This window comes from Callionymus lyra, chromosome 12 (genome assembly GCF_982586985.1).
Source record: "Callionymus lyra chromosome 12, fCalLyr1.hap1.1, whole genome shotgun sequence".
Taxonomy (NCBI): Eukaryota; Metazoa; Chordata; class Actinopteri; order Syngnathiformes; family Callionymidae; genus Callionymus; species Callionymus lyra.
In genome coordinates, this window is record NC_141829.1 from 11961932 (window position 1) to 11987131 (window position 25200).

The 25200-nt window shown below is 39.0% G+C and overlaps 1 protein-coding gene across 2 annotated transcripts in view; it reads right to left on the reverse strand.

Annotated features, from left to right (window-relative positions):
• Positions 1–25200, reverse strand: part of plcl1 (phospholipase C like 1) — a 134932-nt gene that overhangs the window by 60874 nt on the left and 48858 nt on the right. Inside the window, exons 2-11 of one of the 2 annotated variants that reach the window (XM_087804336.1) lie at positions 15288–15362; positions 14931–15218; positions 13755–14036; positions 12244–12635; positions 10972–12097; positions 10718–10894; positions 4297–4659; positions 2472–2675; positions 1780–1855; positions 613–722 (exon numbers count right to left, since the gene is read on the reverse strand). In XM_087804336.1, the coding sequence (XP_087660462.1) occupies positions 613–722; positions 1780–1855; positions 2472–2675; positions 4297–4659; positions 10718–10894; positions 10972–12097; positions 12244–12635; positions 13755–14036; positions 14931–15218; positions 15288–15362 (3093 nt within the window). The remainder of the gene's footprint in view (positions 1–612; positions 723–1779; positions 1856–2471; positions 2676–4296; positions 4660–10717; positions 10895–10971; positions 12098–12243; positions 12636–13754; positions 14037–14930; positions 15219–15287; positions 15363–25200) is intronic. The other variant, XM_087804337.1, reaches the window with a different exon arrangement.

The window sequence follows — 25200 nt, forward strand, 5'->3', positions numbered from 1 at the left end:
TAAAAATTAACTTTAAAATAGTTTGTTTTTTTTTATTAATCATTACTTGTTCAGCTTAAAATATAACTTTTACTTTTAAGTTTGAGGACTAAAAAAATAAATAAAACGAGAATTGAAAACATATTTTAAAAGTAAGTTATGATTTAATTATCATTTATATTGGGGGTATTTCTTAAAATTGAATATAAATATGTCTTAATACAAAATCAAATTGTATCTCATCCAGTTTCATTATTTTACCATCTTTGTACTGAGTTGCTGTATATTGTTTTGATTGGCATTAAAACAGCTTATTGTAATACAACTGTTTTGTTTTGTAATTTTTATTTAATTATTATTTAATTGTTTTACTTTGTTTATAAACTTTACTAGGAGCAGTGCATGTTTGATCTTTCCTGTGAACTTGCTCACAATACAAATTTCCCTGCAGTGATGTAAGGAATATCTTATCTTATATCAATGCTCTTGTTCTGGGTCTGGTTTGACCCAAAGGCCCCTTAAACAGCATATAAAGTGTCCCATCTAGAGGAGTCACCAACTAGGTTTCAACATTTGTCCGAGGGCCAGCTCTCAGAACATTGAAACGTTCACACACTTGTTAAATTGATTTACCTTCAACACTGTGATGTTCCACGTGAAACTCTCCACCGCTTTGTTCAGCTTTCGTCCTTTCAGTCCCTCTTTCTCCGCCAGACGAGAAAGATCCTCGTGAAGATCCATACCTGCACCAGATCAGCCGTCAAGATCTCCTCCAGAAATGTTTTTCATTGTTTAATCCCTGCTATAACCAAGACTTCGATCAAAGTCTCTCTTGATAAATCCTCCAAATTTCTTTGTGTTTTGAACCCCCTGCTCTGGCTGTCAATCATTAATATAAGAGCATTTTAATGGATCTAAAATATAGATTTGGTTAAGAAGTTGAGGAGAAATAAAAGATTTGTTCTCAGATCAATCATTATGTCAGGTTAGATCTGGTTTAAAGCCACAGGTTTTACTTTTACTTTAAAGTATTTTTGAAAAGGTACTTCAAATTAAAGTTTAACAAAAGGGAGCAAAGAAAAGTGAAAAAAAAAGAAGTTACAAAGGTAAGGAAGTTCTTTATAAAAAAAAATGCAATTAATTGGCTTTTTATTGTTTGGTGTTAAACACAATATTGTGATTTTAAGAGAATAAAACTCTATCAAAATAAATATATTAATGCTATGTATGGTATATTCTGTGTATATCACACATCTGTGAAAACCCATTTGAAGCCAATATAAATATATATAACATCCAGGATAGGGTAAGTATAGAACTATATCTGAGCCCATATTAAATGGATGCATTAAGCATTTCAAATTGTAAACCTTAGATATTTTTATTGAAATATTTTTTTAATTATTTATTATTAAAAAAAAAATAATTGAAAAAGATAGTTTCTACACGAAAAAGTCTAACAAATTTTAAATGATTTATATATTTGACATTAATTATATATTTTTTTCACGTAGTTTTAGATTCTAATTTCAAGGATGTACAAGTGAGAAAGAATAACACAGAGTTTACATGTCTGTCTGTTTGCTCTCTGAAGCAGCTGTTTGTTCGCTGTTATATCTTCTCAGTTTCACAAGCCTTTATTAATCTTACAATGTTATTATCGCTCAAGCTGCTTCTCTCCCACACAAGCAGTAATAAGTAATACAGTGACATTGATACACACACTCTAGCTCAGGACTTTCCCTTCACATTCCAAATATTTCCTTCCCTCTGGTGACATGTATCCCTAACTCTTCCCACCTTCTCTCTGCACCTGCGCGATTCTCTCCTGGACGCCGTCTGCGTTTTCGATCAGCTGTTTCTGGGCCGTGATCATCTGCCGACCACAAAGGAAAAAATAAAGTCATTATTTACGTTGACAGAGGCTGGAAGAGAGAGACGGAAGGACGGACGTGTGACACGAGTGGACGTTTAAAGTGAGATTTAATTTGGCCGGAGCTCCACGAGTGACGGAGCTAAAGATGTGAGGAGGTGTGAGGGAAGAAGCAGGTGGGAGAGCTTTGTCCTGGTCTGATGTGCGAGCAGATAGGAGTGGGATGTGACACAGCCGCCAGTGTGTGTGTGTGTGTGTGTGTGTGTGTGTGTGTGTGTGTGTGGGGGTGTGTGTGTGTGTGTGTGAGCTGCTGCTGCTGCATGTGTGTCACCTCGGAAAAAACACTCCAGAAAGTGTCGTCGTACTGTACGTAGGTGTGTGGATGTGAGGGCTAATTCACTTGTGAGCCACAGAGATGTGGTCGTAATACACTCCGAACGATTTAATGTTGGATTCTATTTCTATTTTTGCTATTATTTCAAATTTTCCTCATTTTTTACGTGTCTAAATTAATCACATTCAGCTGATAAATGCCCGTTTTAAACAGAGATTTAGTATCAACTGTATTTTTAGATGTCCATGAAGTAAAAAAAAAAGGAATGTTTTCGTCGGTTCTGACCGTGTCATAGGCGGCGAGCAGCTTCCTGGTCGGGTCGGACAGAGTCATGAGCGGCTCCAGACAGGGGTATCCATCTTTCAGCATCATCATGGCCCCCATGCTGCCCTCGGGGGTCTGCAGCCTCGTGGCCAGGCTCTGGATGCACTGCTTGAGTTTGGCCACTGTGGGGAGCCCACACTGCTCTTTGAAGCTGGCAGCGGTTCCCTGCACACACACACACGCGCACACACGCACACACACACACACACGCACACATACAACACAAATGTCACACAGAATGTCTGCAAAAATGAATCTGTCATGAAAAGGCAAAAGTTGATGTATGTGGTCAGTGACAGGTGTGACTAGATCACATGTTGAGGGCAGGATAAGGTGGAGGAGACGATCGTTTGTGTCTCTGGAAGTAGTACTTGGTTCATGTAGTAATGTAGTATTCTTTTAAGATCAATGTTTTCGCAGTGGACAAGACAAATGTAGGTAAAACTGCCGGTATTTTAAAGTTAAAAAGATCATTTTAATAACTTACAAAATAGTTAAGATTTAAAAAATATATAATTAATTCAAGTATTAATCTTGTTTTAAGATTCTTCTTTCCACATTTGTTTCGTGATGATTCATCTATTCAGTCAATTCTATTTTTATTTGGCTAAAGTACTAAAATACTTTTTAAATAAGTTAAATAAAAACTATTTTTATATCGTTTTGGGAACAAATGCACATCCAGGACTGATGGCATTGCCGTTAAGTGACGCCAGAGGGAGCCAGAAACAATCTTTTCAATCCTTCATATTTCTGCTTTAATAAGGTATATTAAATAAGTATTTTTATACCTTAAATTTTGGCAATCCTGTTTTCCGCAAATTAATCTGTAACTTGATTTAACTCATCTTGAGATAATAACTGTATTTTAGCTACTATTTAAAATAACAATCAACAATAATTTATTTCAAACATTTAATTGTTTTAATCTTGAAACTGTTGTCGTTCCACATTCTTGTAGGTTATTGTTTTAAATAACTTTCTTTCCTCTGTGAGTTCTTAAGCCCACATTTATAACCAGCCGCAGGTGTGGAGACACAAAACTGGGTCAGCTACCAAAATGAAGCGACAGATGATTTTAGATGAGAAACATTTATCTATAGTTTTTTTCAAAAAGGACTGTTGAGGCTCTGAAATAAAATATACAGCAGGTCACAAATACATATGTATACAAACACAATCTTATTTAAAATTCATTTTAATACTGAAATTGTGACATTTCAGATTGAAATTGTGGATAAAAATATATTAAAGAAGACTTTTTAAATCCTATTGAAAAAATCGAATCAGAAGAAAATATATTATGCACATATTATCTGTACATAAGGAAAATACTTTTATTTAAAAATCAATTACTATAGTAACTTTAACAATTTACAAAAAAATGTAAATATGTTCCGCTACAAAATAAAAATAAATTAAAAATTTTAACGAGGAAAGAAATAGCAAAGATACATTTGTATTTACAAGTGTTAAAGAAAAATAAACATTTTAAAATAAATATACAATATATTAGTTAAACATTTTTGATGTATACAATAATTAAAAACTACAGACTGTCACTTATTTTACCTTAAATGTCATAAAGAAAAAAAACATATTTGACAAGGACTTCCCTGAGATAATAAAGCAACATGAAAATAAAAAGCCTCCGCTTTACTTCTTTAACATTTAAAAACATCAGTTTAATGTGTCATTTTCCTCTTTTCTTCAATACTTGTGATCAACTATTGACTACAAAAAACAGTGAAAAGTTTTGGTTTCACTCCCTAATAGAGCGACTCACCTGAGCCTCCTCCCTGAGGTCCATCACCTCCTTCAGCGGTCCACTGGCAGGTTTGAAAGCCTCGTCCACCACCTTGATGCCGGTCTGCCTCAGCGTCACGTACTCCCGCCCTCGCCGGCCCACCCGTCTCACCGACAGACCCCGGCGGTGGGCTTTACCGCCGCCCCTCCGGTTGGTGACGGCCACGTGGACGAACAGGCTGGCGTGGGGCAGAGCGTCTCCCGCGATGCCCAGCAGGGGGACGTTGCGGTAGCCGGGCTGAAGGCACTCGAAGGCGACGCTGTACTGGCCGATGAAGTCGTCTCCGATGTAGTCGTCGTCCAGAACCACGAAGCGCAGCAGGGCCAGCTCCGGCATGTTCACCTAAACACACGACGCAAGCAAGAAGATTCAGGAATTAGCACCGAAAACTCCACAAACATGTCAATGAAGAAGTCGATAATCTCTGACACGACAATCAAATAAGATTTATATTCTTTAATATCTCTTTTATGCCCTGACGGAAAATACCTTTAAGAGGTTTCATCAACTGATTGATGGGGAAATTCTAATTTACTTCACCACATATAATATTTTTATAATTGTATTACTGCTGGTAAATCCATCACTACATGTGTGAGAAAAGAATGTGAGGATTTAATATACGTTTGTTCCAGAAATCGGTCTCTGAAGGTGTAAACGCCACCTCTGACCTTGAGCTATATTAACTCATCCAAGCTAACCTTTGGTTGAAACCTTTAGAGTAAGATAATTAACGGCTTGTGAAACTGGGATGAAGATATAACAGCGAACTAACAGCTCTGAGCTTCAGAAACGCTTCATACCGACATGTAAACTCTGTGTTGTTCTTCTTTTTTACAAGTGAAATGTGAGTCTTTAAACCAGATCTGATTTCTATTCTTTGTTTCATTAAACTGTCAGATTCCTAACCTGACTAGGATTTAAATGCAAGTCCAAAGATTTCCTAATAGACTAGTTACTGTCTCAATATTTGATATTTTATTTTTTTGAGTAAAACATTTTCAAAAATGGTTAATTAATGAAAAAGTAAAAGTCAAATATTTCTACATTTCACTCCATGAGGACCGCATTAATACGGTCAATGGGCCGCATTTGGCCCCCAGCCCCCTGGACCAGAAAGCTTTGTCATCAGAAGGAGACTCAGAGTAGAGCCACTACTCGCTCCTCAACATCAAGAGAAACCACCGACTTACTTTCTCGGCATCTCAGGATGAGAATAAAGTATTATTTAGTCGATTTTATTTCTTTATATTCTCTACTTTTATAATGCCTACAAAAATGTATTGTCTGGAAACATAAAGATGAAAAGATACTTAAAAATATATATATATTTCCCTCTTATAAGCGAGTAGTACACATTTTGCATTTAAATCTGATTTTCAAGGGATGGATGGAAGCAAATGAATACGTTGATTCTTTAAAGGACTCACATGAAGATCCATAAAAGAAAAACAGTCGAGCCTGTGAGAAAATAACTCAAGCCTGTTTTCTGTTGTGGATAAGTGTCTGCTCAACCACAGATGAAACATTATCATGCATCAAAATCCATTCTTCTTCGCCAACAGGAGTGAAAATCTATGTAAATTAAATCAGACAAACAACGCAGCAGGCTTTTGTATCACAGCTCGCAGATGAAGGGACGAGAGGTTTGCTACGATGTCACTATAGATCTCCGGAGAATAAACAACTTCTTCAGATCCAACTATTCCATATTTTTAATGAAGATTTAGCTGCTTTTGTCGAACTTCATCAGAGAAGTGACATTTCTAGCATCGTGAGCTTCAGTTTCCTGAAGATTCCGATATTCAAAAGAATCTTTTCTCTGGCACTAGGACAACCTGATACATAAACTGATGTTTGTCTTCATTTTCTAATCAATTACACCCTGAACTGTCTCCGTGTGTCTGTCAAATGTTGAGTGAGCTGGTGATTGACAGCACAGAAGCATCGACGCGACACTTTCAGAGGCTGAAGTTACAGCCAGAAGCATCGCTATGAACCAAACTTGTCAAAGATAGATCCACTTTTCTAATAATATTTCTTATGGCTTAGTTTTCAAGTTTTATTCGCACTTCAATTTCTGTCTGTTTATCTTAAATAAATTGAAAACGCTGGCAAATTTGCAAATATTTGGACTTTTTGGGTTGTGAACTAATAGTATTAGGTTTCTTTCTTTTATGTTATGTGTAATTCTGTTATATTTGAATCAATTTGTTTTATTTACCGTGAAAAGATCATGGAAAAGTAAAAATGGGTTTTTAGGAGGCAAATTAAAAGTCTTTAAAATTATTATTTCAATATATATATTTATTTAAGAAGAAAAAACGTTTACACAACAAATAATCAATTGAGTAAAATGAATAGCAAACAAATATCTAACAATACATTGACATCATAGTAACTTAAATAAATAATCCATTAAGGATTTTTCAACAGTTTAAAAATGTGGCCCAGGGGCCATTTCCTGGCCCTTATTTAAGGTGACCTCCATCATAAACTGTCGACTACAGAATCTATAATTCACTTTTTTTTTTTTAAATGTCACATAAGCTTTTAAAGATATAAAGAGGAAAGCCGACAAAGTGTAGCTGCTATTTTTAAATGGTTGTTTCCGTCTGTCCTTGAATGTGTTTTTCAATCAAGTGTTGAACTGGATGAAGATATAGAGGCTTTTATTCTTCAAGTTCTGAAATGAAAAGCTCTTGGTTTGATGCCATATTTTGTCCCTGCTTGTTTTCACGTCATGAAACGTGGCCTCCTTTGAAAATAGTTTGGACATTGCGGCACATAAAGATGACAAATGTACAATAAACATTAAGTATCGTCATGAATCAAAACACCTGGAACGTTTGTCAGTTATAGTTCTGTGTTGTCCTGAGACAAGGATTCTTTTTTTGGGTCTCACAGCGAAATCTTAAAAAAGTACATTTCTCTGAACCCTGTGTTGTGACAGCAGCAAACACCAGGACCTTGTTTGCGAAAGGTGCTTCGTGGACGCTTGCAGAGAGACCCTCTGGGAAGCTTCCTATAATTATCTTCGAATCAATGCGTAACCAGGACAACATATAAGTACAGCAGCAGATGATTGCAGGTCATTTTTGCAGATGGTGAAGACAAAAAAAAACACCATGTTCCAATTGTTCTTCAATATGAGCGAAGCTTTCACATTAAACGAGAGGATTGATCGTCTTTATTTGATTGAACTCATTTTCCTTTTTCATTCTCTGAGTTTACGTGAATATCTTGCTTTTTTAAAAGTAATTTGTGTCATTTATTCTTAAGTATTTTCTTTTGATTTTGACTTAATGAAGTTTCCTTCATCTATCTCGTCATCACAGTTATAATATTTTTCATTATTAGGTCGACACAGAATGTAAAAATGCAAAAACTCTGCATCAATATTAATGCCGACTCTGACGGAGTGAGTTAGCAAAGATTGAAGGGAGGCAGGTGGGCGCGTAATGACGCCGGTGATCAGTGTGAAATTGAAAAGCTGGATTTGTGTGTTCGACATAAATGTCACTTTGATACATTTAAACGCTCAATTAAAATAAATTGCTGTACAAGTTGATGATTTATGAAGCCTTGATGTTCATTTTACATACATGCACTGAACCCCGCAAAGACATATATACAGAGAAGATGTTTTCATGTTTATATATATCAAAAAAATATGATACATGTTGTTGCTTTTAAAATGTACTATGTAACTATAGTATATGTCGCAATGTTATTTATTTATAGTGTATTATCTTTTTAGTTTCTGACCATTGACTGTATAAAACATTAGTTTCCGTACCAGCGTTTTAATGACATTCTGAGGTCACACTGTGTATTGCCAAAAATTTGGCGATACCATATGTATCACGATACACGTGTGACGATGCGATATATTGCAATATATTCCGATACTGTAGGAACCAGTATACGTATATTGTTTCTTTCAAAGAAAAAACTACTTTTTCTGACTTTTACAACCATAAAATAACTTTGAATTAGAATAAAAATGTTATTTTTAAGTGATAAAAATGTATAGATACAGGCGTTTTGAATATCAATACACTATCGGGAAAAGAAAATATTGCAATATAAGCGTTATACATCAATATTTTCTTACACCCCTAGTCACAGTCATCTTAGTTTTTTTCCAGCCAGTTAAGCGCTCACCTGTCAAGTAAACCACGCCCTATAAAATGCAAATTTAGGAAAACTGAAATATTGGAAGATATTTGAAAAATAAATAGACATTGAGTGCTCATCATACAAGTATTTAAGATACAAGCCTTTTTTTCTTTTTTGTAAAAGTCTTCTTTTTATAGTGACTACTGCTCTTTCTGCTGCCCGCCCCAAGTGGACATTCAATGAACTGCAGCTTTCTTGACTTCCGTGTTAGCTTTTATTTCTGACGTTTATTCATTTTGGATAAAATGTTATATTGTTAATTCATTTTTGTAGTTTTCCATATCCTGTGTGTGAGCGAAGTGAAGTAAATCCTGGAGTCTACTGACTCCTTCAAGAAACATCTTAAGACACATTTATTCATGCAGGCTTTTCCTTGATTTTCTGAGCCTCTCTTGTTTGTCTCAGTGGTGTCTTGACCTTTAAAGTATTTATTTATTGGGTATTGTTTTGATTGTTTAAGCGCTTTGTGACTCTGGTCTGGAAATGCGAAATTTCAGATATTATTCCTGTTTTTTGGAAACTGTTACATAATTATAGAAAAAAAAAGTATTGTGTGCCGCAATGTAAAAGAGCTGAGCCAGAAGGCGAAACTTTAAAAAAAACTAGTGATGTCATTCCAAGTGTTTGTTGGTTTTGAAAAAGTCACCGAAACCCTGCCGTCTCTTCCGTCGCGTTATTACTCACACAAGTGTGCAATCAGCGAGGAAGCACACAAAACCACGACTGTGTATCAAGACCAAGTCCTGTGAAGTCAAGTGGAGAAATGTGTGAACGTCTTTGTTTCTCTTCGTCACACAAAGCCTGCCTGGTGCGTTCAAGTCGAGTACGACGTGCTCCAGTTTGATTGCAGCAGCTGGGATTTCGCCCTCACACTCAAGACCAGTAGCAAGTCAAAGTAGCCACGATGGTGCGACCAGTCGGGGTAATGATAGGTTAGGGAGTGAGTTGACCGGTGACGTCAACCAAACGTCTCCCGCAGACACGTTTCCCTTTTTCAATAACAGCTTTTCATTTGGGCGCTCGACACTCTCGAGGCCCCGGAGATTATAACCATGGAAACTCTCCTGGCTGAGTTTTTCCAATCATAAGCCCAACACTTCACACGGTCAAATGAAGGCAGCTCGCGAAAAACTCATTAGCTAAAGATACACTAATAATAGGCGTTACATGCACCAGTGGCTCCAAGGAAAGAGTGGCTACGAAAATACAAGGTTTTTCAGACACATGAGCTCAATGACCGCAGTCACTCGACAGTTGATGTTTACGTTCAAGTGTCTTTCATAGAAATGAACCGGAGCCAGACGTGTAGCCAGTGAGACGCCTTCAAACTCATCCTGAATTCAAATGAAAACTACAAAATACCATCAGAATCGAATTGATTATGAGATTTTCAGTCTAACAAATTCACTTTTTGAGGTGCAGAAACAAACCGATGCCAGCGAAAGTAGAGTCTCTGCAGTGATAAAATCTGAATTAAGCTTCAATTCCAGTTCCTTTGTGGAAAAGACAATGTGTTTCGTTGATCTATTGACATTTTTCCCGCTTCTTTGCATGTTAACATTTGTATTACATGTTGAAGATTGAACAGAGAACAAGTTGTAAATGTTTTTTTGTCCTAAATAACTAGATTTTAAAGCTTTTGCCTTTAATGATTATACTTTTATTTATATTAAAATAACTTCATAATAATATTTGACTAGTTGAACATATTTTAAAGGCCAACTAATGTGAAAACCCAACTCTCCTGATTCACTCTCATGTTTCAAATGTTAAAGTCTTTCTCTCCAAGATGCAGGAAGACCCTCATCATGACCATGTTTTCAACTTATTACTTTATAAAGTTCTTCCCCGTCTGAAATCTGGGCGAACGACAGGTTACGAGAGCAGAGTCCATTATGACGTAATAATGGCTTCACTCCTCCTCCTCCAGCCAGCTGTAATCACGCCCTGCTTTGTTTGTACAACGAGTCCCTTGGAGGTGGAGACTTCCGGGATTGGTGACGCGCGGTTAGTGCCCATTTAAATGGCGTCTTTGAATATACATGACTCTGTATTGATGATGTGTCTTGTAGCCTTGGGTACGACTTGTAAAAAAGAAAAGAAAAAATCAAAGGGAAATCAAATTTTTTGACTAATGACTTGAAGGAAAAATAATGTCATGTATAAAAACCACGATACAGCTTTGGAAATAATTAGAAAGTGTTCTGTTATGTCTTACTTGAAACTCGAAGGTCTCGTCGAAAAGAGGGTCATCTTGGTTCTGAGCAGCAGTCCGGGTCCGTTGTTCAGCACAATCCGCTGGTACGCCATGAAGCTCCAGAACTACATAGGGTTCAATCACCTCACCCTTCGCCCCTGACCCCTGTGGCTTGGGTAGGTTATGGGCACTGATGACCTACCGGCGAAGAACCAGATATTACTAGAATTCCATTACTTTTTCTTTTTTTTATTCAAATTTTGGGGAAAAGTTACCTTAACTCGTAGAGTCTGAGCAGGTACACCAGGTACGCAACCCTGCGTGTGGGCACTGAAATATGAGACCTCATCTCTCATCACAGCTGGTCGGAGAACAAAACCGCACCCTCCGTTTTGTGAGAAACGACCTTTGTGGAGGTCCAGCATGGCACCAGGGGTCTGCTGGTTTAAGGCCACAAGCTGGACCCCGCCTTTCCAGTATCCCTGTGGGTTTGGGTTACTTGAGTCCAGACGTACTGAGCTGGGTCGCACCCTTGTCAAGGTGCGCTTTGTGAACATTACAAGGTCCTCTGGGGTTTCGCTGGTTAGCCGTCCAGCCTCACCTTCACCGAGGGAGCAGAGTGTCCAGTAGGGGAACTCTTGGGGGACAGGGGTGCCAGGAGAGGAGGGACTGCTTGGCGGAGACTGCTGCAGAATTTGTTTCTGAATGGCTCTTTGTGCATAAAAATTGCGACTTCCCGTCCGAGCGATCGCCACCAGGTCGGACAGATCTTTGTGAAGCCGAAGCTTTCTGGGCTGAGAAGGGGGCGGTACCACCAACACCACGCCCAACTCCTCCTCGCCAGGTATCGTCATCCGCCGTCCTGCCAAAGGTCCGCCTCCCCCTATCTCTTCATCCTCTTCAGATACTTCCCCGTCAGATTCCTTATGATCCGGAGGAAGCTTCTTCCCTACGATCAGGATTCGTCCCTTCAACTGTTCGGGCGTAGGTAGAGTCGTGGCCCGCCCCCCCAGGCAGACGGGCAGAGCTTCAGGAGTGTAGAGACGGGAGCCAAGAACCTTCTTCAGGTGCTGGGCCATCTTACGTTGCTGAGCGGGGGAGCACCGCTGACACAAGTAGATCAAAAGTGGGTACTGAGACGTCAGGAAAGCATACTTGTTGACCACCTCCAAAGCGGACCGGATAGTGACGGGGGCGTGGTTGTGGTGATGGTGGTGGTGGTGGTGGTGGTGACGGGAGATTTCCGGACCATAGTCTACCCCAAGGAGAGGCTCTCCCTCTGGGCCGTCTGTCACTCCAAGCTCAAGACACCGGCAGCCAGACTGCAGAGCCTTCATAAGCCCCCCGAGGTCAGCCCTTCCATGGACCTGGTCATCCAGGAGGTAGGACCTGTATGAGGTGCTGGAAAAAAAAAGTAAATTCTAGACTTTAAAATATCTTTAGGCTATTTATGCAGGGTTTGGGGCAGTCCTACTACCACTAGATCTGGTGCTATCTTAATGAGTTCACGCTGTACATAAATATATGGTACAAAAAGGGCAACACACCTGATGAAGTAATGGGACAGAGGCATGTTCATGTCTTGGCAAACCCCCAAATGCTCCGGATCAAGCAGTTGACACTCGGTAGACTGCAGGTAACGAGCGAATCCATCAAGACCCAACAGTCCCCGTTCCCTGCCCTGCGCCGATGGCTCGTAGCGCCTCAGCAGTTCCAAGCAGCCGTCGGCCGTGGCCAGAGACAAACCCTGTTCCGTCTCCAGAAAGAGACGGAGGTCCTGAGGGTCCAGACACTCGCGGTCTTTCGATAGTTGCACCAACAGGAAGTACACGTCGGGGCGCGTGCAGAGCTCACAGAAGGACTCCTGGAACTCTTCGCGGGTCACATGAGAGGTCAGTTTCTCCTTATTCCGCTGGATCTCCTTGAATCGTAGACGGACCTGGGCATAGTTAGGTAAAATACAGTTCAATGACTTTTAAACATTTTAATTTTGGTTATCACGATTTCCGGGGGATATTAAAATGACCCAGAATCTGATATGAACTCATTTTCGTTTATTGCTTTTTAAGATTAAGGCTTCGTCTCTATCTTGGCTCTTTTATTATCAATGCTAAACATGTATGGCGAGTTTTTCTGGTTTAGGTCTGTAGTATAAAGGTATAGTTATCAATACCAAGTTATTGTGATGACACTGGTTGGAAGAAAAACCCAAGACATTTTTATTCGTTCAGGCTTTTCCCTGATTTTCTGGAACTCCTGTTTTGTTCTCAGTGTTATCCTGACCTTTTAAGTATATATTTTATTGGGTATTGTTTTGATTGACTAAGCGCTTTGTGACCCTGGTCTAGAAAAGCGCTTTATAAATACAAATTACTTACTTACTCAGTAACTTCGAAAGAAACTAAGATTTCTGTACTTCATTACTTTTGTTTTATGGAGCTTAAAATGATAAAGTAAAACATGAAAAACTGCTGAAGAAAATGTTCCTTTGAAAAAATAGTTGCTAGACTTGGAATGTGAAACTAATTGGTCTTGAAGTGGTGTAGGTGCAGCAGCCAGGCTTTCAAAGTACACAGCACCTGCACCCCCAACACCTGAGCCTTCTTCTGCACTCCATTACACACGTAACTTCACCCCAAAATAATCCTGACAGAACATAACACAGACCAAGTCTGTTACTATGGAAACACCTTCAAAGCGCAACTTGAACTTTTTTTTTCGAAAGATGGCTTCAGCCGTTGCAAATAAACGGTTGAATAAAAAGGTTTTAAAGTCAGTCGTGACAATCATTGATTGTAATAAATAAGTATTTCTTTGTCTTGATGCTAATGACGCTCTATTTTTTTTCACCACTTGTTATCGGATGAACAAACGCATCGTATTGGTCACAGAACAAATGATCCATTCTTTGGCAAGAGGTTCATTCATCACCAGAGGGACGGAAATAGAACGATGATCATGTTTCATAATGACAAGTTTCAGACACAAGAAGCACTTTTGTAAACACTAGCTTAAGAACAGATGTGTCAGAAGGATCATGTTATAAAAGGTTCCTCACCTTTGCTTCCTTGATGCCAGGACACAGTTTACAGATGGTGGCTACGGCCACGTCCTCGGACACTATGCCGTATCCGTCCTCGTCCACCTGAGCGAACTCTGAGGCCAGCCACTCGGTCCGCATCTTACTGCCCAGACTCCCCTCGACCGCCACGCCCTCGCCCAGGCCTTGACCTCCACCTAGTCCAGCCCCTCCTATGACCGAAGGGTGAGCCAGGAGGTAACGAAGGCCGGTCACCCAAATGTTGGCCACGTCCGCAGACAACGCGACCAGGTCGAGAGACTGCGGAAAAGTTTTTGAAACATTGAATTGTATTTGTGATGAAAGTAAACATGAAATTGAGTTATGTTCATGAACATGATGATATGATGATTGTGTCATCTTGTTCTTCCTCTTATGTTCTTTTCTTATTTTATTTTTTATGTATTATTTTTTATTGTTTATGAAAAATTGCTGGCTACTGGAAAAAACAATTTCCCGAAGGAGACCTCCTGAGGGATCAATAAAGTTTTACCTTACCTTACCTTACCTTAACATCTATCAATACAAACTGAGAATCTGAGAACTCAAAATTATTTTGAGAATGTGTCCCTTTTATATGTTGAAATTAAAATGAAGGATGAATACTAATCTAGGATAAAGGGGAAACCATCAAACAAACAAAAAATTCAGTTGAATTATAATGCAATTTATAAAAATAAAAAACATTTTTTGCATTTTATTATAGATTGATTTAAAAAATATAATATAAATACACCTCTGAAATAAACAGATTTGTTCAACTTGATACGATATACTTACTTTTCACAAGGATCTTAGAGGACACTGAATTTTAGTGATATCTTCTAAATGTTCTTATTTTGGTTGATCAAATAGAACTAAAGGTAAAACATCAGCTATAAAAACAGCTGGAGTCGACTGTATCCTCTCGTCCTCAGTCATCGCCCGAGATCTCGCGACATTTAATTGTAGCTTTAGCTGCTTAGGACGTAATAACTGCTGAAAATCCAGCGTCGAGATTTAATTGCAACACAAAAATGAACAAACATTAACTAAAATTGATTAAACATATTTCTAAAGTAAAACCATTAGTTACAGATCATCATGTTTGAGACCCTGTCTTGACAAGGGTTCACCTCTGGTTGAGTTTTAAACCGTTTTTATGCCGTTTCTCACCTGGTAGTCGTCTCCATGTATGATGGAGAAAGCAGCTTCTTCGGCCAGTTGTTCCGACAGAGGGCCGTTGTGAATGAAGGTCTCCGTGCTCTTCCCGGTGCGAACCTCTCGGATGCTGCTCACGTCCAAGCGGGCCCGGTCCCCGTCCTTCTTGGACGGCTCCCAGCGAAGGCAGCTCAGGTCCGGCTCCAGCATGTAGAAGCGACAGTAGACCCTGGAGTTGGGGCGCACCTTCTTCAGCTCACACCCGCCCTGCATGAACGCCAGGCAGTCGGCCGAGCTGCTGACCTGAGACACGAGAAAGGCTCTTATTCGAGAATGATTTTTAAAAAGTATAAATGCTTTTATTGTATCCACCTTTTTCTCTGAGGGTATGCTGCTGAAGGACACGGTCTTCTTTCTGCCTCCGCCTACCTTCTGCACCGAGGGGTCCTGGGAAAAAAAAACAGATGGCAGGAAGGTCAAAATACATTATTCTTCTTTGTATGAGGATAAAAACGACTGGAGGAGGAAACTCTGAAAGTCCTTGGTCATTGTTTAAGCAGAAAAAAAGGCTTTTACACATATATTTATACTGTATATGGAAATATTCTATTCACACAAATGATTCATGTCTGCCTTGAAGATGACAACCTGTGGTATGTGTCAGAATACTTTGTGTCTCACTGAGAGGATGTGTAATTAAAACTGCAAAGAAGAACGTGCCCTCGATGCCAACAGCAATGTAGCAACATGCTGGAGCAGATACATGAGAAGGTAGACTTTCCCCTCCAAACACTCAAGACTCACCAACAAAACCTAACCAAAACCCTAAATGCGTATTCCAGTTGAATCCTATTTCTGCAGCAAATCATGTTGTGTTTTTTTATTTTACATTTGACTTCTCTTTTCAGTCCATGTGTCGGATTAACACCATGAGCCCTAATGAGGATCTGCCCTCCGTAAATCTTCAATCCCATGAACAGATTGTGCTGAAATGTTGTTTTTTTTGAACATCTGCTTTTCCATATCCATGTGCTGAAAGAGAGCAATAATACTTTCTACACTACAGTCTGAGATCGGCATACGTTGATTGAAAAGCATAAACGCTGTTGCTGCTTGTTTAAAGTGATAGTTCACGCAAAATTCACTCATTTTCTACTCACCCTCATGTCGACAAAGGGTTGGGATTATTCTGTTCCTTTTTGGAGTTATAGACAATAATGTCTGTCAATTTTAGTGTAGCAACTGATTCCAGTCTATTGTCTACACTTCAATACAAGATGGACGTTACAGACGAGCAGTACAGAGGCATTTGGATGTTTTTAGGTGTCTTTTTTGGATGAAGATGAAGACAACTGAGCTCCAGTCGCTACATTAAAATGAACAAACATTTTTGTCCATAACGCTAAAAAGGAGAAGATTACTCTGAAAATAATCCCAACCCTTAGTCAACATGAGGGCAAGTAGAAAATGAATTTTGAATTTTGGGTGAACTAACCATTTAAATGACCTTTAAGGCTGTCCAGGGGGCCTTGATTTTAAATTGTGTCCAACCCTGGCTTTAGAATCGCTCTTGACGAATAAAAGCAGACGATTCCTAAAACATTAGCAACAGTTATTCAAAGAATGTTCTACTACTTTAGTATTTACAAATATTTTAACCCGTTTTTCACATTTAAAAAAAAAGATTGTAGACATTTATACGTTATACCTTTTATTTTTTCGACAAGTTCCTGTTTATGAGTTTTAATGTAGATACAGAATGTCTAAGGTTTGCTCCAAGAGTTGCCTCAAGAATAGAACCCGCAACCCTCAAACAGTACCTCAACGTGCTGCCTCAGAACCTTCAGGCAAAATGCAAACTCTTCCATTAGACCAAAATATCTGGCGAGTTTTTGACCAAAACCAGTCATGAAAATTGATTTTTTGATCAATCATTCAAAACTAATGCCTTATACAGCGTAAACCATATCTTCAATCATTTCCTCTGTGAATGATGTGTTTTTCAAACTTCCATCCTCCAGATCAACAACGGTACAATTTTGTTCGGAACAAGCTGTAACTTCAATGTCATCCAATGTCATCCAGGTTTTTTCGGCTTCGTCACATTAAGATACAATTACTGTGGGTCGCCTGCTCCTGGAGAGAATCTACTGGAACCATCAAGATTTAAAAGCATATTTAATAGTAGAATCTTCTGAATATGATGATTCAGCACTTGTCTGACTCAGACGCTCCGCACTGAAGAGTATTCACTGCAGTAACCCTCATGTAATAGTACTATTTTGTTAGTCATACCAAGAGAAATGAGAGTTTAAAACCCTCTTTCTTTGCAAGAGAGTTTATGAAGATTAAAGAAAGCATTGTCAAAATGATAGTTGATGAGATGCTGGTGATTTATTTTGGCAGTATTTTGATACACTGCAATTACTATGCTGCAGACACGAAACATAATTTATGAGTGAAATAAAAACCCGTGACAGCTCAGTTTATCTCGGCACAATTAATTCTTCTTAATTCTACTCGATCTTGGTGTATCCTGACAACCAATCTGTTAGATAAGAAATGAATGATCCACCAAAACATGTTTTTGTCTGAGAATACAGCACCCATTAAAAGAAGAAAATATTATGAATACAGTTGATAACATCCATCATACTTTGAAGTAAATACATTTTGTGATGATTAAGATGTTTAAGATAAGATAAGGAACAATGTTTAAGGTTATTTAGACACTTTTAATAAGAGTAAAAACTGATGTCGAAGGAAATATGTGTTGAGGAAAATATAACAACATCACCAGACTTGTACTTCCTGTTAGGGATAGTTTGGTAAATATACTTTTTTGGTATAAATTGTAAACATATTTTGACCTCTTTCGTGATTGAGTTTGACAACAGGAAGTCTTGGTCGAAAGTTTCTCAGGGGCCAACCCGAGTGTCGTGCTGGGGAAGCCACATAAATGTAGGGATGAGCTCCATGAGGTGAAAGTCACGACTGCACTGTGACTAAGTGAGACAAAATGAATCAGTGTGATCCTGAACAGGCTTCCTGACTTATGTCTGCGGCCAATCTCGATGACTGGAGGGTGGAAGATCTCACTCGGTATCGGTTTTACTCCTCCAGATTTGTTCACAAACTCACTTGCTTTCCTTGATGAAGTGATACTTTAGAGTCATTCTTTTATTCACTTTTTTTTTTCCAAGTCATATAAATGTTTAGTTTTTCATCTAAAATGACAAAAAACTAAGCAATTTTAAAAACATGTAACTAAGTTACAGTGTGTATTGATTTAATGTATTCCTTTTTTTCAAATGTGCAAAAACCTCTCTTCTTAAAACCACCGCAACTTTGATGAAAACGTCAAAAAGGCCAAACAATGCTGAGTATCTTGTTGCACCTAAACTTCTAAAACAATGGTATCAAACTCAAACATACAAGGGGCCAAATTCTTTCTTATCAAGTTCAGGGGCCCAAACAAAATGTGTATTTATTAGCCCTTGTGGCGTCTCTAGGTCAAGGGGACCCAGAAGCAACACAAGGGATACCACAAACACATTTGTTTTCGGGACAAGGGGTCACTTCAAGAAGGGTTAAACAGTCTATAAACTGCTGTGTTAGTGGGATATTGTCGTTTCACTCTGGAAGATCAACTTATTTTAACCATCTTTCTATGCGTCTTCCTTCAAACTAACCAATAAAATTCCTTTCGTCATCATTTTTACTCTTATTGGTCTGTATAAGTGCTGACATCCATAATCTTCTTTATCTTATCTCAAACACTTCTGACGTCTTTATGTATCAACATGAACATTAATCTTGTTCATTGAATTTGAAACACTTTCTAAAGCAAAGTTCTAAAGTTAATTGTTCTCATTGCAGATTGTATGAGGTCATTTTCAGTCGTAGAAAATAAAAAAAATAATATATGATTTATTTTATTTGTGAAAAGAAGTTCAACCGTTTAAAGCTGACACACAGATGTATGTTACAAGATCCTTGTGTCTTCGTTTTCTGTCATTTGGAACTCTAGTGTTGTTGAGTTTATCGTCACAGGTTCTCTAAGGATTTCGTTGCTAATCCCGACAAGGAATACTCGAGTCTGGGCTGTTTTTTTTAAGAGTTCCAGACATTAATGTAAGTGACAAAACAGCTTCTTTTAACACCATAATTAACCTTCTACTAAACAAACAACAGCCTTGAAGCATTTTAAAAGGACAGTTTATGGGTTAGGCTCTGATGAATCACTTGGTTTTCCTCATTCCATCTCTTAAGTCTCACTCAAAATCCACCTGACAGACGCTCGTGACAGCCGTCAATCAAGCGTTCACATGGATCGCCGGTCGGACTGCCAGCTATTACCTGGGACAGACGTCGGTGGAGAATTTTCCTACCATCCACATCCCGTTCTCTACACAAACATGCATCGATTTCCAATATTCCCGCACCTCGCTACGGGACACGGTTCACGGACGAGCCATGTTTTTCCGATGAAGGTTTATTTGTCATTGTTCACGTAACTGCCCCACAAAATGTCTTTTTTTTTTTTTTTTTATTAAGTTGGTCAGAGGCGGCCGGACAGACGAGCTTAGCAAAAAAGCAGGTCAGCGAGTATTTAGGTGGTCAGTGCATGACGAGGGCAGCCAGAGAGCCATGTGTCCGTCACTCTGGCCCGTGATGACACCAGGCATTTGGTAACATTGATGTGGAAGCTGTTGCTAATCCATTATGTGCATGCATGTGTGTCATATACGATTCCACTGCCAACTTCTCCGGACCGACACATGAACGCTTCCTGGAAAATAAATGTCCTTGTAAAGCTCTTAAGACACGAAAGGACATGTTTGAGAAATAATCCAAGCGTCTGCGTTAAGGCTTCACATGTTTGTTGTGCCTAACACCGGATGGATTTCTACGACATTCCTTCAAGATGAGTCGATGATAAAATCCTGACGGAAATAGGATTTAAAGCGAAAAAAAAAGGGCCGTCCTTAGATAGAGAAAAGAATTGAACCATAAAGCTGTTCCAGATAACGTCAACAAGTGGGTCGACGGGGATGAGTCAACGACAGAGATGGATGAGGAACAATAGGTCATGGCGTGGATCAGGCCTGGACAGCAGATGGAGTGTGTGGTGTCGCCGACTCTCAGGTACAAACCCCGGCCGACGCGAGGCACGTCTCGCTAGCGTGACAAACTACCCCCCGAGTGTTTCGTTGTCAAGAAGATTGAAACGGACGTTGACGTGTTATACATTACAAGTCTTGCTTTGCTTGATTTATTTAACGTTTTTTTAAATATTTCACAGCATGTTTGGACGCTTGTAATGCAGTATTCATGTCAGCAGCGAGAGGTTAGTGCCTTATATAATACATTTATTTTCGCATGATGATCAGATCTTCGTGTAAAGAATATTATTGTTTTCACAGGTGAGGAACCACAAATTTGGAACGATTTATTAAGATGTAACTGCAAGAAAAACACGTATTTATAAGAAATAATCTGGCAATACTAACGTGATATTGAGTTTCTTGAAAAGATGTAGGAAAATTTGAATCAATCTGAATCAACTGTATCCTCTGGTCCTCAGCCATCACCGGGATCCCACAGGATTTCATGGTTCCTTTGGTACGGACGACGTAATGGAGAATTATAACAATATTTTTAGTGTAACATTATGTTTTTACAGCTCTAGAATTTAATTGAGAGCTGTAGAAAAAAATATATAGGTTTTGTTACACAATTCCAAAAAAGAGCAGTTAAGATTTTCCTGATTGGTGGAAAAAAAAACAATATAAAATACAAACTATTTAGAAAGATTTAATGTATACATGACATAAACTGATTCATAGTTTGATAAATCAGTTTGCATGCACTTAAAAAATACATTTCCAGAACATGGCAAATGTTAAAGCAGCACAACAGTAGATTTAAATGAGTTTTTTTCCAGGCTCCTCCTACTGTTAGAACTTTGTCATTGCAAGTGTAGGTTCTCATGAACAGAATAAAACTCTGAGAGAGGAAAAAAAGAGAAAGAAGTGAAAATGCTGTTACGCTCAACGGTCTTCTTGTGATCTACGACACAGGTTCACACATTATTAGAAGTCTGGGCATCAGGAAGACATGTTGTATTTGGGGCATCACTAGTATTTTATGCAAGAGAGAGAGTTCAAGCAGACGTTGTTTGAAATGCTTCTATTTATATGAGCCCGTTTGGGTGTATTTTACAAGCCGAGTTTGTTAAGTCCCTGCTCAACTTTACTGCTTTAATCATCCGCGATCCGTCGACCTAAATAAAGAAACCCAGCAGCATCAACAATTCAAACCCAAAGACGACCAGACATAAACCAGAAAGTCCACTTTAACTAGAGAAAACCGCTCTGTCAGAGTTTCCATGGACGGACCCGATTGCTGACCTCATGGATGGACACAAACACAGACCTAGCAGATCGGTAAATCTCCTGTCAATCCATTCCCATGATCCGGCCAATAATCCCTCTGCACAGTCGCAGTGGATTAGCACAATAGATTATGGCCTCATTCTAGTCCCTCTCAGTTAGACGACTCGCTCGAGGGGAGAAGAGCATTAATGACAGGAGGAGGAAGTACTTTCTGTTGACAGATCTTGTCCATTCATGAAAAAAAATGGAGTCCACTTGCTTTTGAGTCAAATACGGATATCAAGGGTTGAATACAATTTCAACTTGAAAGCCACAGGGAGATCATTTTTACATAAAGAAGATGCATAAACAAGTTCCATTATCCAGGAATAGAGTTTTACCATTTGTTTGAAAGTGCAGCATCTAAGATACTATAACAGACTCAAAACATTTCTTGAGATCTGGGTTATGTTTCCTATGTTTTTTACCTTATTCTATTGGTATTCTTATTAGTATTCTTCCAGTTCTTTTCCATGTTTGTGTTTTTTCTTTGTCAGCAGGGCACAGGTGTGCACGGCTGACTTTCAAAACTAGAAATTTGTGGTGATTTCTTCCTCTTCTTAGATTTTAAGCAAGAAGAAATCACCAGTTGATTTTGTCTCCTGACTAAGATTTTGAACGTTATTCTAATCACTTCCCCATTGCTTCCGGGATTATTCAGAACCGTTTCATTAGCTTTTTTGTTACTCACATTATAATTACTTTTTTATTTTTTTTAATTTAGTTTGCTGGTGTTAGTCTTGTCTATTGCTATTCTTTTTATTTTTTCTCAAAGTCGGAAAGTTTTGACAATCACATGTATTCACTTAATGTAAACAAACATTTAATTGAGAATGATATCGTCCGAGTACTTGACTCTGGTGTTGCATAATTTACAGACCACGTGACTCTTGACAAAGTCTTAACTGCTTTCATTTCTTTTAGAAAACCAAAATATGTCCAAACATCAGATTTAAAAGCTGCTGAAGTCAGCTGTATCCTCTTGTCCTCAGTCAAGGCCGCGATCCCATTGGATTTCAATGTTTAATTAGATGCAGAGGAGAGAATTACTGCTGCCATCTTGTGCCCGAAAGTTTAATTGCAACAGAAAAATGAGCAAACGGTGTAAATTTTGAAAGTTAATTGCAATTTTTTTTTTAATAATTTTATTTTACACCGACTTTTTCCTTAATATAAACCATAAAAAACATAGTAACACTGAAAGTGAAACTATTGTTTGTTCTTCTCCGTCATTAATCTCGTCAAAGCTCCAGATTGTACATATAGTTGATCCATCATGTGCAACAACGACCACGGAAGCCCCAGAACATTATTGATCAACCAACAGCAGAACACTTGGGTCGGAAGCAGAAGCTCCAAATAAACCCTGATCAAATCTGAGCGAGCGAACTGAGAACAGTTGGAAGACGGAGCAGCTCTTTTGCCCGGAGCCTGTACAATGAGTGTCTGGAGCTCTTTAAGCCTGGTTTGCCATTCTCTCATGGCAGATTACACACGAACCCCCCGCACTGACTTTTGGAAATATCAGATGGACAGACTGTGCCGAGAGACTGAGTCAGTCACGGCGAGCTGGGAGATCAACGTGGATCTGATGTGGGCGCCGTTTGATACGCGGATGATTAATTGTTGTCTGCGAACGAGAGTGTCGGCGTTCGAGGCGCTCGCGTACCTACTGATTGTATTACAGCGAATAATAAAGCCAGTGAAATGTGTCATGACTGATTCGACACGCTTGTTCCAACCTACACAACATCTATTCTCTGACGACAAGTGTGAAGCAACACGTAATTGATCGTAGGCTGAGAAACACTAATGGGGAAAAAAAACACACATACATTAGGATTATTATGAAGGCCTCAGTCATTAGTATTAAAACACAAGTTTATTATCACACACTTGTCCTTGTCCTCAAGTGATGGTGTTGATTAACTCGAGTCATTATGAGAATATTAGGCTCATGTTTCTTAGATAAATGTGGAGTTTTAATCATTTATTAAGTGTACATTTTCATCATCATTATCAGTCAAAAATGTAAAATGTAAGAAAGTAGCAGTGAGTGAACTATATTTCGTGGCCCTGGTACTGAAGTCCCAGTTCTGGTGACGTCCCTAGAAGTAGTTTAAACGACATGTTAAAGGAGTATGGAAAGGGTAATGGTTTGAAATGTAACCTCTGCAGTAATTAAAAATTAAAAGATCAAGTTTTTTGAAAAAAATGTTTTATCCCTTATAGAGTATCTTACTTAAATACCCAGTGTTGGGTATGAAATATATATTAAATGAAAAAGACCAAAGGGAATTATGGGCCTTATTATGATAAATAAAATATTATATAAAATTAAATATATCGCTACGAAATCTGCTTTTTGTTGTAATTGATCAACTTGGTATCAAGGAAAGTATGGTTCAGGGAGCGACAGGAAGTGAAGATATCGGTATTGGTTCTAGTATTGGTACTAGTATTGGTACTAGTATTGGTACTAGTATTGGTACTAGAACATCCAGCCCTAATTAAGTATGGTAGGAATTCCAATTGATTTTCCAAGAGAAAATTCAGAATAAATGAAAAAAAATGAGCTAAAAGATTTAGATTTATTCAAAGTTGGACATATTTTAATTCTCATTGGGGTCTTCTACCTTCCCCTTGACCTGATAGAGTTGACCCTCTCCTCAAGGGTCGTCACTAAGATGTCAGTAGTCTTCATGCTCATTTTTAAGAAATTTTGTCGAGCGGCTTGGGAGTCCAGAACACACACAAAAAAATTATATTAAATCATATTTTTAAAAGAAAAACCAAGTAGTCTATGGAAGGAACGATTATCGTCAAACCTCCGTTGATAAGAACGACTCGTCTTCACTCTAAACATCTCCTGCCAGTGTTGACATCAATCAGCCGAGCATGTTATTATGAAGCCGTTGCATGTACAGTCATTACAGACACGCTATAAAAAAAAACAATCTGGCTGATTAATGTGCTTCAAACCCTGATGTCTGGCAATGATTAAAACAAGCGAACCTGCCGTCGAGGCGTGTGACTGGAATGATGCCGGTCTCACGCTGAGCAGGTGATTGTGAAGAACAGCGAGGACGATGAGGACTTTAAATCAAAGTCTTTTGGATTCTCCTCACACAAGCGCTGTTAGCGAGCCCGTCGGCCCTTTATTAGACACATCAACGAGCGCCGGGTTTCTGCTCGATTGTTTACCGGCTACAACCGGCCCTGGAGCCCGTAAAGTCAAACATGAGAAGATCACGCTATTGTTCTCCCACTGCCCGCGGAGACACATTAATTTCTATTACCATAACGGCCACTGATGCCCACTCCCCGCTGTAGCGCACATAAATTAATCCTTCTGTGACGCCAGAGGACGAAACCAAAACCACGCCGGCGAGATAAGACGGCGACCTTTTCCTTCGTGTCTAGACGATTTACTCTTGGCTTTCCTTTCCCCCGACCTTCCCATTTCCATCCCTTCTTTACTGCTCCTGAACCCCACACCCGTGGTCGTCCTCGCCACTGAGGACGGCGGACGTTGTCGGAGCTTGACAGATGCGAGGTGACGAGAACCTTGAGAGCTGCTCGCGGCTAAAAAGGCTCTTCGATATTACATCCTGACTTTCTCTGACCAAAAAATTCAAAACGGGAATAACGGTCGAGTTAATTTATCCGCTGGGAAATTAAAGAAATCGGTTTCTCTTTAAAATGTCTCCACTTAAAAGTCAAACAAAAGACCGATTATCCATTTCCGTTTGTTTCCGAGGAGAGGCATGTGGTGCGTCACTCATTTCGATCAGCTTTTCGGGATCTTAATTCCAACGATCACTTTATTTGGGCTCATGCTATAACAG